Source organism: Notothenia rossii, assembly GCF_949606895.1.
Source record: "Notothenia rossii genome assembly, chromosome: 1".
Taxonomy (NCBI): domain Eukaryota; kingdom Metazoa; phylum Chordata; class Actinopteri; order Perciformes; family Nototheniidae; genus Notothenia; species Notothenia rossii.
In genome coordinates this window covers 8,402,363-8,417,771 of record NC_136912.1, presented here as the reverse complement: position 1 = coordinate 8,417,771, position 15,409 = coordinate 8,402,363, and the positions used below count along the sequence as shown (strand labels likewise).

The following is a 15,409-nucleotide window of genomic DNA, read 5'->3' as shown; positions in this document are numbered from 1 at the left end:
TGCTCCCTCCACCAGACTACCCGCTGATGCAGTACGTGCCGACACCCAGCACAGCAGGAACCCAGTCATTGAAGGGAAGGAGGGACCTGATCATGCCTCTCTCACACCCTCAGACATCACTGCCACGGCGACCAACCCCAGCCATTTGCCCTCCCCCTCTCCATCCACAGCAACCCAGGTGATTGCTGGCCCCTCCACGAGGCCCATCGTGCCTGCGATTGCTGGACGTCACTGCCACCAGTACCATCACCAGACCTGTGCCCTCCCTTTTCCCTGGCCCCATCCTGCCTGCCAGTCAGCCAACCCCAGCCATTGCGGGCCCCTCCTCATTGCCTTTACTGCCTGCCATTCAGGCAACCCTGTCTGCTGATGTGTCTGTCCTCACTACTCTCGAGTGCATTCCCTCATCCTGGGCAAGGTCCACGCTTTACAAGCGCAAGGGGATGGACGAGCCCTCGGGAGTAGGAGCCAAAGTGTCCCGGGTTCAAAAGCTGCTGTTGTGCACTTGCTGTGGCCAACCCACCCAGGGGCACAAAAAGTACAGACGCAAAGTCTTCTGCCCTGTGAAGAGGATGTCTCCATCAAAGGGTCTGGAGAACACAGTCTACAACAGTTACCAACATTTTACAGCTGTTGTTGACGAGTTCGAGCAATGACCTGTTGTAATGTGTAAATATTGTAAATAGTCATTTAAATGTTTTTCAACTTGCTGTGTAATCATTTTTATTTTTCAAGTTGAGTTTTATATTTATTATGTCTATTGTAAATATATGTACGTCATTAATATAAATAGTTTTATGTACATTACATGTTACTTGTTAGACGCTTTTATCCAAAGCGACTTACATACTCAATACTGTGAGGTGAAGTGTCTTGCCCAGGGACACAATGACATGCTGACTGCAGTGGGGTTTGAACCTGTGCTCCCCTGATCCCAACACCAACGCACTGCACCACAGCCTCCCTGTACATAATTGTACATCTGATTTGTATCCACTTGAGCTTTTTTAACTGTGTTTATATTGTTGTGTTGCTTTATACTGAATCAATGAAGGTGAATTGTTGCTCAGAAAAAGTCCTTAAGAATCCAACTGGGTTCAATAGCTGGATCATTCCTGAGGCCTGTACTACGAAGCTGGTTCAACCTAACCTGGATATGTTTGAGTTAGACGGTTGGCCTAATCCAAAACATACGCGCTCTCGCTCAACTGTACTACGACGCGGGTTATCAAGTGGATCGCTCAAGCCAGCCGTGTCCTATAGCTAGTGCGCCTTCACATGAAAGGGGTGGTATTTGGAGCATTCGACCAACCACAAACATGGACAAGCGTACCGACAGCGCAGCGTCATACTTCCTGAATGAAAAGTCAACTATAATATTAGACAAATTAAGAAGTTAAACTTTAAACATCCATGACTTAAACACTTTATCCAGGATAAAAGCCACATAGTTGCACCTGCAAGGTGAATACAGCTGATAAAAGAAAACGTGTTTGAATGCGTACATTAACAGGTTTATGATATCACTGCCCGTCTAAGACACGATCTGACTTTAATTACATTTGTCTCGAGTGTTTCGTCAACTTAATGTGTAGCTTAAAATAATACTTCTGCATACAGTATGTGACACTGTGAGTGTTGCCCGTCCAGATACGGCTCAGCTGTCTCAGATAAGGAAATATATGATGATGTGATATGCCGCGGACTGTACTTAATGTTACTCTGATCCGGTTACTTATGTTGTGACAGATATTTAAGTAAGCTTTCTTAACGTTAATGTTATAATAGTCAGATTGCTCTGAAGATCGGAGGTGATATTCTATTAATGTTCACATTATTATACTATTATGTTAAGAAAGCTTAATTAAATATCTGCCACAACGTAAGTAACCGGATCAAAGTAACATTATGTAGCCTACAGTCCGCAGCACTGTGAGTGCAGACGTCGATGTGTCCCATTATCATTCATATCACATCATAATGTATCATATATTTCCTTATCTGAGTCAGCCGAGCCGTATCTGGCCGAGCAACACTCAAAGTGTCACATACTGTACTGTATGCAGAAGTATATTTTAAGCAACACATTAAGTTGACGAAACACTCGAGTCAAATGTAATTCAAGTCAGATCGTGTCTTAGACGGGGCAGTGATATCATAAACCTGTTAATGTGCGCATTCAAACACTTTTTCTTTTACCAGCTGTATTCACCTTGCAGGTGCAGCTATGTGGCTTTGATCCTGGATAAAGTGTTTAAGTCATGGATGTTTAAAGTTTAACTTCTTCATATTTGACTAATATTATAGTTGACTTTTCATTCAGGAAGTATGACGCTGCGCTGTCAGTACGCTTGTCCATGTTTGTGATTGGTCGAATGCTCCAGATACCACCCCTTTTATGTGAACGCGCACCTAACTAGATAGGATACTGCTAGCTTGAGCAAACGAGTTGATAGCCAGCGTTGTAGGACAGTTTAGCGAGAGCGGCTTTGTTTTGGATTAAGTCAACCGGATAACTCAAAACATATCCAGGATAGGTTTGAACTAGATTCGTAGTATACCCCCCAGGTTAGCCGCACAGCATAAGTTACCATGGAGATCTAGCCTGCTAAAAAGAGAACCAGCTTCGTAGGACCGGAAACCCAGAGTTTTCCATGTTAGCCGGCTAAGCGAAAATCCTGCTTCGTAGTATACCCCAGTTCTTCTTCTGCAGTGGAGTGAGATCTCGTTGTGGTTGACTTGCATAACAACAAATGTTAGTTTACAAGAAGTCATTGATAACCTAACATTTGATTCATACCTGCTGACGACAAATACATCCTGGGGTCTAAAATAGTGAATGTGTTGCATGCATCTGATTCGTATCCACTTGAGCTTTTTTACCTGTGTTTACCTTAGTTTAACTTTAAGCTGTTGCCATCATTTATACTGAATCAATTAAATATTTTGCCAGAAAGGTCAAACTTTAGGAATACAGAGCAGTTCTTATCATGCCATAACCAAAGCCGTGGAGGCAATGCAAACTAAAATATAATATTGGTGACAAAAAACACACAGAGCCATTAGTGCAATTGTTACATTCTAATTTCTCTGATATTTCAGCCGTTGATTGTCTATTTATTATATGTAAATACTTTTATGTACATAAAGTGTTTATAATTGTAAATAATTTAACTGTAACACTATGGTGTTTTCAATTGAATGCACTTTATACAAAAAAGTGGTCAGTGCTACAGTAACAGTGAGTCGTGAAATATGAATGATTAAATGCAATAATGGTGATTCATTTGTTTATCTAAATATAGGGACAAAGGTAGAGTGCCAGATTACTTGCACACTACAAAATGTTCAGATGACTTCGCCCAAAAGCAAACATTTATGTTGCTTTAGTCAGACTGAGAAATATTAAACCACTTTTAAAATCAGACTCTCAAGTCATAAGGAAATCCATAAAGATATCTCACTGAAGAAAAGACACATTTGAATGAAATAAGCTTTATTTCAATGAGACTATATAACTACAGCTCTCAGGACATCAGGAGGAGGAAACAGCTAGCTTAGCTCTCATAGTTTTCCCACACTCTTAAAACCACTATGGTTTTTCTCCAGTGTGAATACGGTGATGTGTTTTGAGATTAGTTGATGTAGTGAAAGTTTTCCCACACTCTTCACACCAGTACGGTTTCTCTCCCGTGTGAATACGGTGATGTGATTCTCGAGCACCTGATGCAGCGAAAGTTTTCCCACACTCTTCACAGCTGTACGGTTTTTCTCCCGTGTGAATACGTTGATGTATTTTGAGAGTACTTGATGTAGTGAAAGTTGTACTGCACTCTTCACAGCTGTACGGTTTTTCTCCAGTGTGAATACGGTGATGTTTTGTGAGAGCACCTGATGAAGTGAAAGTTGTCCCACACTCTTCACAGCTGTACGGTTTTTCTCCAGTGTGAATACGTTGATGTGTTTTGAGAGTACTTGATGTAGTGAAAGTTGTCCCACACTCTTCACAGCTGTACGGTTTTTCTCCAGTGTGAATACGTTGATGTGTTTTGAGAGCCCCTGGTGTGGCGAAAGTTGTCCCACACTCTTCACACCAGTACGGTTTCTCTCCCGTGTGAATACGGTGATGTATTTGGAGAGAACCTAATGAAGCGAAAGTTGTCCCACACTCTTCACAGCTGTAAGGTTTTTCTCCCGTGTGAATACGGTGATGTCTTTTGAGAGCACCTGATGAAGTGAAAGTTGTCCCACACTCTTCACAGCTGTAAGGTTTTTCTCCAGTGTGAATACGTTGATGTATTTTGAGAGCCCCTGGTGTGGTGAAAGTTGTCCCACACTCTTCACAGCTGTATGGTTTTTCTCCCGTGTGAATACGTTGATGTTTTTTGAGATGACTTGATGTAGTGAAAGTTGTCCCACACTCTTCACAGCTGTACGGTTTTTCTCCCCTGTGAATACGTTGATGTGTTTTGAGAGAATCTGATCGAGTGAAAGTTGTCCCACACTCTTCACAGTTGTACGGTTTTTCTCCTGTGTGAATATACAGGTGGCGCTTTAAATTTAAAGATGTTGAAAAGGATTTGTCACATTGCTGACAGCTGTGACGTCTCTCTCTTGCTTTCGGTTTCTAGAACAGACGGACAGAAAAAGAGAGAAAGTCAATCTAAAAAGCATGAATACACAAGTTAACAATAAAAACTCACTTAATATAAACCTTGAGTTAACAAAATACTACTTATCAACTGTTTGGGTTTATTATATTTGTATTATATTTGATACAGTAATACAGCAACATTCTAACCACAGTATATACCAGAGGTGGGGGACTCGAGTCACATGACTTGACTCGCATATTTTTTGACTTGCATTGATAAAAGCCTCGACTTGTGTAGAGGTGTAGAGTTATTTGTTCAAGCACCGGATCGGCAAAACAGGAGAGTCTGTGAACCAGTCTGCCTTGACCTATGTAGTCATGTCTGTGACTCTCACAGTATCTGCTGCCCAGAGGTGTTTTATAGAAGGAAAACCTCCTTCACTTCATGACATCTCTGCAGCACCAGGAGGAGTAACGTGTAACTCAGCAGAATCTGAGAAGAGCAGCACCAGCTGCAAAGAGCTGTGCCTTTTACTGTTTACTTCACTGTTTACCTTCATTAGAACAGCTAAAGAGCGACCGCAGGCTGCTACGTTTTAACCACACGCACCTCTACACACACACACACACACACACACACACACACGCCCAATTATTCCCCCTATTACCTGTTTTATGATTTCAGAGTTTTATTTTCCACATTAACAAATAACTCTACACCCCTACACAAGTCAAGTCGAGTCTTTTATCAATGTTAGTCAAGCAAGTCTCAAGTCAAAAAATATGCGACTTGAGTCAAGTCATGTGACTGACTTAAATGCGGAAACTGGGGTTATTCATCAGGATTTCGTATGACTTGACTTGCTTGACTCTCACCCAAGTAACTTGGGACTTGCACATGTATGACTTACTCCCACCTCTGGTATACAGGAGACAGAGGGAGATGGCATCCTGTCACCGCGAGTCTCAGTATGCTCCGTTCGTCTTGTGTTTTGTTTGAGTTTTTTTGGTCTAATTATTGTCTAAACTTTGTCGTGTCTTTATGAAACGTTATTTTTGAGAGACCATGCTTTTGATCCTGTGGATTACATTTGCCTTCTGCAGACCATGTCTGGCCATACAACTTTCCAAGACACACCTGAGTTACAGCACGAACAGGTATGCTGCTGCAGCCGCGAGGCTATGCTAGAGCTGCAATGCGATCGGCCTCCTACAAATACACCAAGCCATCTGTGCTCTTCGTTATTGGATGACATCCATCGGGAGCCGCTTAGAAACACCAGGAAAAAGAGACGAGGAAGGAGGGGAGGCGTTCAGAAGAGATTCAGCCGGTCACCACTTCCATCCATCATTCTCACAAACCTGCGCTCATTGAGCAACAACGCGGACCAGGGCTGAGAGGGCGTCCACCCTGAGAGCGCGGGGGGAGGGGGCTCCATCCCTTATAGGTACTATCTATTGCGTTCCAAGAATGCAGGGTTGTTAGTTGTTCCTAGAGTCTCTAAAAGTACAATGGGAGCCAGAGCCTTTTCTTATCAAGCTCCATATTTGTGGAATCAGCTTCCAGTTTGTGTGCGGGTGGCAGACAGCCTATCCGTTTTTAAGAGTACGCTTAAGACCTTCCTTTTTGATAAAGCTTATAGTGATAAAATAATCTAATAAGAGTGCATTGACGTAGATACGTTGTGCCTCTTCACCTATACATTTTAGTTCTTACTCTTTCACTTAAATCCTAAAAACGTAGTTCTTATATTTAAAACTTCATCCAAAAACCTTTCCCCTCTTTGACCTTTCGAGGTTTATTAGAGGGTAACAGGATGCAGAGAAGGCCTAACCCGGCCCGGGAGTGTGGAATGTAGCCACTGACCTACTCCTTACCTCTAACCAATTCAGGTTCCAGTGGGTACCTTTCTCCCTGTGTGTGCCTCTCCCCCTCTGTTTCCTACTTCTTACTTGCTACCCTTTTCCCTCAACCTATCCTAAGGGAGTGCATGTATGTAGACACGTTAGTTTAGCTGCTATAGGCTTGGACTGTTGGGGGGGGGGGGGGCACCTTACTCCGTCTTTCTGTTTGTACCTGTGTACTCTCATGTTCCGATTAACCCAGCTTCCCCCAAATATTTTTTTTGTGTCCATATATATGCCGGGATCCTGAGTCGAGGCTAATCATTTTGCTGTGGTCGTGTGTCCTGGATCCTGAGTTCTGGATCTGAGTCCTGGAATTTGAGCCGTGGCTGAACCTGTCTCTGCGGTCCTGACAGACTCTCACCATACTACTTCCCTGATGGCTCCCACAGGATTGCTGACATCCTCGTGGATTCATCTTCTTGTTGTGGACACGTGCATTTCTAAACATTTGGTCTACCTATGTTGTAGATGTATTATCTTTTTGATTTACACACGGTATCTATTGCACGTCTGTCCGTCCTGGGAGAGGGATCCCTACTCTGTTGCTCTCCCATGTTCCCCTTTAAACTGTGGGTTTTCTCTGGAAGTTTTTCCTTGTACGATGTGAGGGTCTAAGGACAGAGGGTGTCGTGTTGTCATACTGATATTCTGTACAAACTGTGAAGACCACTGAGACAAATGTAACATTTGTGAAATTGGGCTATATAAATAAACATTGATTGACTATCTCTTTACGTTAGTGATGGGAATTCCGGCTCTTTTTAGTGAGTCATTTTACCAGAGTTTACCAAGGAAACTTAGTTCACACGCGTGCTCCACTAGCACCCCCGCGCTCATCGCGTCCCAATCGCGCACGTTCCGTGTTGTCCTGTGGCAGGCACCGCCGATGTCGGGGAAACGATCTTCAATACTCCGAAAATAATCCCACCAGACTACTTTGCATACTGTGAGTGCTCACAGCCTGGCCATAGAAACATGCAGGTACAGAGACAGAGACACAGACAGGTGAGTGACAGAGGGAGACAGGTGAGAGACAGAGAGAGAGAGACACAGCCTGGCCATAGAAACAGGCAGGTACAAGAAAACATGGCTGCCAAAAGATCAGCGATCATGCCAACAGTGAGGAGGAACTGCTGTGGAGACAGAGCAGCACTTCCTCACACAATGCCCAACCTTTGAACCTATACGGAAACAATTATTCCCAAAACTCAACCATAAGCATGCTCAAATATTTAAAAATGAAAAACAAAAAATACTCCAGGGGGGATATAAAGAGAGCTGCATTGTTGCAGGACAGTTTGTCTCTGCCTGCCACAGTTTGAGGGAATCGGACTGACCTGATACACCAGCTCTCACATCTTATATATCTTATGTATATATATATATATATTTATATCATATTTTATTTTGTATTAATGTATTATATTAATTAAATGAATCTGTATTCCTCGTAAAAAAACATGTTCTTAGCAGTTTGTTTATAACTGTTTATTTGTGTGTATTTTTTGTATAGATGTTGCAACTATACAGAGCTTTGGCAATACTGTATGTAACTATGGTCATGCTAATAAAGCTATTGAATTGACTGCCCTTTGTACATGTAGCTGTGGCTGACAACAAATAATGTTATTATTACGGCTGCTGCCTTCCTGGTCCTCTTAACTGTGTTAATCTGTGTGATATGTAAATGAGCTGTGCGGTTGCCCTGACGTCATTGGCTGCCATCTCCTGGTCCGCCCCATGAAGATTGTGATTGGAGCACGCCGGGCCCGACGCACTCCAATCGCAGCGCACAGCCGGCGCACACCTGCTGGAGATGACTACAAAGCCTGGGGACATTATGACTTGCTTGTCATTGTATTTTCATGTTTTTTTAAAGAAAAATGTATTTGTCCACATTGCTTGCCGAAAGGGCAGATCTGTTGGCACTAACAATGTCTCCTGCTGTGGAGAACACCCTCTCGCTAGGGACAGAGGTAGCAGATACAGCCAGGTAGCGCTTTGCTAACATGGCAACATAAGGATATTTGGCGTTTGTAATAGCTTTGGCTCGGTCTGAACTTTTTGCGAGTGGTGGAGGCTTAAATGGTAGTGGGAGTTGGGTTTGCACTTCAGTCTTTTGGTACCGTTGATATTCACGTTCGGGTGATGCCTTTTCAAATGAGTGCAAGTTTGATGTATTGCCTGCCGCGTAACCAATTTTAGTTGAACAATGCCGACAAACAGCTTTGGTTCGGTCCACCTGTCTTTGTCCGTTATCCTTGTACGTAACTGCGAAACCAAAATGTTCTGAAACCGGAGACTTCAATGATGCTGGAGAATTTTCGAGCTCAACTTTATCTGCGTTCGCCATTTCGACAGTTCCTCACATTACTGACTACTAGGGATGCACGATATTGTTTTTTTGAAACCGATACCGATAACTTCCGGCTTCTCAAGACCGATACCGATAACCGATAATAATATAATATATATATATATATATTAAATGTACCTGTAGTTTTTGCACACCTGGTGGTAAAAAAAAGACTAGTAGTGAGCAAATGACATGAGCATTACACTATGAACAAAACAAAGCCAAGACTCTTCAAAGTGACCATATTTATTTTCCCAAATAAATATAATTGAGTCAATCAGCCTCGTCGATAGGTAAAAGCCCCGGTGCCTTTGCAGCTGGCTTTGGATTCGCCGCTAGTTTAGCAGCGCAGGCTTCTTCGTACGCTTTTAACACACCATCGTAGCGATGGCGATGTTTCAGGTGACTAATCAGGTTGGAAGTATTATAGCTCGTTGCCTTTTTCCCTCCTCGTGGAACTTCTGCATTGCATTTGTTAATACAAATAGCAAAAGAACTATCTAACTCTGAAACTTTGAAAGAGTCCCATACTACCGACGACATGTTTGTTTACTGTCCTGGCTTCACAGCCGCACACCATTTACGTCACAGCCAGGCATGAGTTAGGGAGCGCTGGATTTGTGAAAAACTCCCCTCCTCCTAAACCACTAATACCAGAGTACTGGCAAAAAGGGAGGAGCCGAGTGAAAAACAAGCACCCCTCATCCCAATCCACCCACACCGCAGTATTTTTATTTATTTTTTTATCCAAAAAAGATATTTTATATTATCGGGGCTATTAATACTTTTATCGGGTTTATCCGGATGACGTCATAATTCCTAATATCGGACCGATAATTATCGGGCCGATAATTATCGTTCATCACTACTGACTACATTTGAACGCATCCCTGCTCTCATAGTATACCTCTCGTCCAATGAAATGACTTGCTCGCTCTATGACGCGTTGAACCCAATTTGAGCAAATTACTCTGAATGCTGCGACGCAGCACCTGAGATTACAACCAAAAAGTTTTTCACGTTCTAAAATGTTTACGTTTAACGTTATATTCGTTCGGTACACTTGTGTACCGAACCGAAGGGCCCGTACCGAATAATTTCAGTACGGGTACGTGTACCGTTACACCCCTAATACATATGTATATATACACCTTTGTATTTAAGTATTCTCACTTATTAGAGTCCTCCCTTTGTTTGGTTGCACATTTAAACTTGCGCCCTTGTGGCCACTTTTGGTTGTTATTTAAACCGGTGTTTTTGTGGCACTTTGTTTGTTTCAGGCTGCTTGCCTGCCATTTTGTCTACCTGTTATACATTAAAACTATTCATAATTATTACCAATTCCAACTGGTGTTTGTTGCATTTCCTCATCCCTAGTGGGGACGTAACAGTTATTATGAATACATGTGCCTCAGAGTCCTGCATGAACTGTGCAGACTGTATTTTAACATTGGTCATACGGTGGTATTGGAGAACCAACTATTTTCTCAGGTGGTACTTGGTGTAACGGCCCGTCTACACTACAGGAATCCAAAAATCTTGAAGCTGGGCGTGTCTGAAGCTTGGCGATTTCTCGCGCCCAAGGCGACCAACAACCATTCAGGAATCTCCCGCCCGCCCCCGGCATACAAAGCGAAAAAAAAGCCCGCTTCTTTTCCACTATTGCCAAAATGGATGCCGGTTTTGTAGCAAGGGTAGCGTTGGTTTATGCAATGTCTCGCAGGAGGCCACGTATTGTGCGTCGCTATTGGGTACATCCGATACTCAGAAAACGTCTGCAACGGGAGGAATACCACGTTCTTGTCCAAGAGCTCCGCCTGGATGGTGTACTGTTTCAGCAGTACTTCAGGATGAGCAAAGACGTGTTCAACGAGTTGCTCGGAAAAGTGGGTCCACTGATTGCAAAGGCAGACACCCGTATGCGTTTGTCAATCCGACCCGCAGAGCGACTCGCCATCTGCCTACGGTACGTTTTGTGTATTTCTACTTCTTTAATATGACTCTGTATATAAAGAGAGAGAATGCATGCAATGGATGAATGATGAATGAAGTCTGTGATTTAGTTCAGATGAATGACATTAATTAAGATAGCTAGGTAAACACAGTATTGCTCCCCTGTGTGTGTGTGTGTGTGTGTGTGTGTGTGTGTGTGTGTGTGTGTGTGTGTGTGTGTGTGGTCTCTGTGTGTGTGTGTCTGGGGTATATGTGTGTGTGTGTCTGTGGTCTGTGGTCTGTGGTGTGTGTGTCTGTGGTGTGTCTGTGTGTCTGTGTGTCTGTGTGTGTGTGTGTGTGTGTGTGTCTGGGGTGTGTGTGTGTGTGTCTGGGGTGTGTGTCTGTGTGGGGGGGATCTGTGTCTGCGTGGCGTATGACTTTTTTTTTTTTAAATCATGTATATTACTTTTTTCTCAGGTACCTGGCAACCGGTGACTCGTACAGGACCATAGCATTCAGCTATCGGGTCGGGCATGCAACAGTGGCTGTCATCGTGAAGGAGGTTGCGAGTGCCATCTGGACCGCGCTGGTCGAGGAGACCATGCCGGTACCACAGACGGAGGACTGGAGAGCCATCGCTGCTGGGTTCCAGGAGCGCTGGAACTTTCTGAATTGCGTTGGTGCCATTGATGGGAAGCACGTGGTGATCCAGGCTCCGGCAAATTCTGCGTCCCTCTACTTCAACTACAAGTCCACCCACTCCTTGGTACTACTGGCTGTAGTGGATGCCCAGTACCTCTTCAGGGTAGTGGATGTCGGAGGTTTTGGAAGGAGCAGCGACGGTGGGAGCCTGCAAAATTCCGCTTTTGGAGAGGGCCTCCGAGATGGCAGTCTGCAGCTACCACCTGACAGCGTCATCCCAGGAGCAGAGCGGCTGGGCCTTCTTCCCCATGTGTTTGTTGGGGATGAGGCTTTTCCGCTGCTGGACAACCTGCTGCGTCCATTCCCTGGACGTCAGCTCACGCGTGAAAGGAGGCTGTTCAATTACCGCCTCAGCCGGGCCAGGTTGGTTGTTGAATGTGTGTTTGGCGTCCTCGCATCACAGTGGAGAATGTTCCGGCGTGTCATCAGCACCAGCCCGGAGGTAACAGCCCGGAGGTAACAGAGTTGTGTGTGAAGGCCACCTGTGTGTTGCACAACTTCCTCCGCAGGAAGACAATAGGAAGGCCATGACGCACACCTGTCGTACCTGTCGTCGCAGAGTCGAGTGATGACGCTCCAACCCTGCGCGATGCACCTAGGATGGGCTCAAACAACGCCACACGCCGATCCATCCAACTGTGGGAGACCTTCTGCTCCTATTTGAATGAGGAGGGTGTAGTGTCATGGCAGCATAAAGTGGTGTAGGGTCACCATGGCTCCTCCAAACCAAAAGCTCTTTTAAGAGCTACCCATTTTCTTTAAAGAGCAAATATTCCAAATGAGCCATTTTAAAGTCAAACATTCCTAATAAACATGTTTCTTGAATTGATATTATTATATTATGATATGACTAACAACCTTTTTCTTTCAGCCCTGTTTTTACTGATAAACCACTCATAATTTCAATAGGTTTTCACATGAACAATTACAGAAGAAAGCACATTATATATACCGACATACATGAAGCTTCTGGTATGTTTCAACTGACAAACCACATGAACAAGTGAAGACACAGTATAGCCATAACATACTTTAATGTTTTATATGGTAATGTTGTGAGTGAAGTGTGTGTGATGAGTGATGAGTGTAAAAAAATGTAATGTTGATCAGTATGTGTGAAAAAATTATTAAATTATAAATTGTCCTGGTCCACGTAAAAAATTAACTGGTGTATCCCGAGGCGGACTCTTGCCCTCTGTCCCCTTGTCATCAGCCTCATGGTGGGCAAGAGGCTCTTAAAAAACTGCAAGTCCTCGTCCTCCTCCACCACTGGTGGGGTTGGCTGGGCAATTGCTGGGTAATTGCTGACAGCAGACAGCAGACTTCGTTCGAACGAGGACATCTCCCTCCTCCGTTTTTTGCCCCGGACCTCAGCATTCTCCTCCTGGCTGGCTGCTGCTGGCTGACTGGCGGGCTGACTGGTGGACTGGCTGGTGGACTGGCTGGCTGGCTCACTCTCTACCTGGCTCTCTTCCTCTGCCACCAGGGTGGATGGAGGCAGGGTCTGCCGGGGGACATTGCTGGACGTCGCACGGTCTATGATGAATGGGGTTAAAAACCCCATCACTGCCATGAAACGCCAGGGCTTGTACCCCCCTGCAGACCCTGCCCCGCTTCTTTTTGCCTCCTTCTCCATATTCTTCTCCTTGCGGAACCTGTCCCTCAGAGTCTTCCATCTCTTTTTGCACACATCCTCTAATAAAATGAAATAAAATAATAAAGTTAATAAATAATAGTTAATTTCTTGAATTTACTAAATTATTCCTCCAATAATGAATGCTATTTTTATGCTACATGCTGGCTCAATATACTGTCTATGCTTGATAGCTGTGCATGTATTATATGTTATGTTATATATTATGCTTATACTTATTATATTATATATTATATATATTTATTTTTTATTTTTTTATTATTATATTAATATATATTATATGTTATGCTACATTACTAGCTGTCCATTCAATGTTAAAACGAAGTAAACTGGATATAAACTCCCCAAACAGTTGAAAACCTACCAGTTTCACCAACTGTCTCTGCCACCTCCCGCCATGCCTGGTTCCTCCGGTTTAGGTCCCGGTAGGTGAACAGAGTACAGTCATACAGGACTGGGACACTTGCCACGGCAATGATTAATTTATCCTCCATTTTATGACATATGGAAAACAGTCAAGACCTGCGGTATCAGCATACACGCGGTTTGATTGGCTAGCGCTTGTGCTGGCGGGAATTGCATAAACGGGATTTGATTGGCTGATGCCAAGCATCGAGCCTCTGATAGATGCTCGTGATGCTTGCAAAGCCATGCCATGCCCCCCACAATGCAGTTCGGCGAAGATTAAAAATCTTCTACGTCACCCCATTCAAGTGAATGGGCGAAGCGTTGAAAGCATTTTTCGATGCCTGTAGTGTAGACGGGCCCTAAAAAGGTTGAGAACTACTGGCCGAGAGAATTTGGGTGTATTTTACTGTTTCTTGTTCACGTGCCTCCCAGCAGCAGAGCGTCACTGGCGGCCGGCTCCATCGCTGACTGTGTTCACGAGCTGCAACTCAGCCACCCCGATGCACCAGCAATAGTGCTCGGGGACCTGAACCAATGTCGCCTGGAGACTTTGTTACCTGGGTTCAAGCAGTATGTTAGGGATACCAGCAGGAAAGACAATATCCTGGACAAATGCTTTGTTAATGATAAAGGAGCCTATGTGTCTACATACAGACCACCAATACTGAACTCAAGATCATAATGTTGTGAATATGATACCAGTGTATAAGACCAAACTGAAGGGAAGTCAACCAGAAAAGAAAGTAATAAGGACATGGACAAATGAAAGTAGGGAACAGTTGAAAGCCTGTTTTGATTGGACAGATTGGGACATTTTTCAGAAAGGTTCACAAGATGAAATAACTACTGTTACCAAAGACTATATTAACTTCTGTGTTCCCACTAAAGAAATACAAATCTATTCAAGTAATAAATCATATGTGACTAAGGACATTAACAAAAAGTTATAAAAACCAGGAAAATAGCTTTCAAAAACAAAGAGTATGGAGCACTTAGACAGACAGAGAGAGAACTGAAAGTCAAATTGAGGGAATCAAAACAGGCACACAGAGAGCTTTTGGGAAATGCTTTTAAAGCCAAAGACCCCAAAAAAGTGTTGGACACCATGAGAACCATGACAGGAATGACCTCTTCTGCTAAACCTATTGTGACGGACAAGACATACTTGATCCATACCAATTTGCCTATAAGCAAGAGGGTGGTACTGTTGCTACTCTGGTTCATACTAAACATTTAGATAAACGTCACACCTATGCAAGAGCCCTCTTCCTAGAATTCTCAGCAGCATTCAACACAATACAAGCAGACATCTTGGTGTCAAAAATGGCCAAAATGGAAGTAAATCGGTAGCTGATTTACTGCTATGCCGCTTTCCTCACCAGTAGAGAGCAACTTGTGAAGGTTAACAAAACCCTGTCATCTGCCATCACAACCAATGTAGGGGCCCCCCAGGGCTGTGGGAGTTCAGCTGTGCCCTTTACTAGCTTCTTTTAGCTTTTTTTGATGACTTTACTGAACTGCTGTCTGTAGTGTGTATTCACTTTGACCGTCTAGTCATTGTTTGTGATTTTAACATCCATGTTGACAACACCCAGGACAGAGGGGCTAAAGAACTGTTTTGGTTTCTTGATAACTATGGACTGACTCAGCATGTGACGAGCCCACGCACAATAAGGGGCACACTCTGGACTTAATGATCTCAAAGGGTCTAAATATCTCTGAGGTTGTGGTGACTGATGTTGCACTCTCTGATCATTCCTTTGAGAGCTCTATTTCTGTTCACACACATGTTCAAAAAGAGGTAACAACAAAGCGATATTTAACTGAAAACACTAGGGAAATGTTTACTCGGAAT

At 43.7% G+C, this 15,409-nt stretch overlaps 2 protein-coding genes across 2 annotated transcripts; one reads left to right on the top strand and one right to left on the bottom strand.

Moving 5' to 3' along the window:
* Window positions 1–7,770: 7,770 nt before the first annotated feature.
* LOC307044612 (uncharacterized protein) lies at window positions 7,771–13,038 on the top strand. The gene is made up of 2 exons (XM_079689923.1): window positions 7,771–10,824; window positions 11,268–13,038. Exons 1-2 carry the CDS (start codon window positions 10,529–10,531, stop codon window positions 11,950–11,952), a joined length of 981 nt encoding a protein of 326 aa, XP_079546049.1. The 5' UTR covers window positions 7,771–10,528; the 3' UTR covers window positions 11,953–13,038.
* On the bottom strand, window positions 12,508–15,403 carry LOC307044621 (uncharacterized protein). Its single transcript, XM_079689932.1, has 2 exons — window positions 13,511–15,403; window positions 12,508–13,187 (listed from the first exon to the last, which is right to left on the bottom strand). Exons 1-2 carry the CDS (start codon window positions 13,638–13,640, stop codon window positions 12,625–12,627), a joined length of 693 nt encoding a protein of 230 aa, XP_079546058.1. The 5' UTR covers window positions 13,641–15,403; the 3' UTR covers window positions 12,508–12,624.
* Window positions 15,404–15,409: the final 6 nt, after the last annotated feature.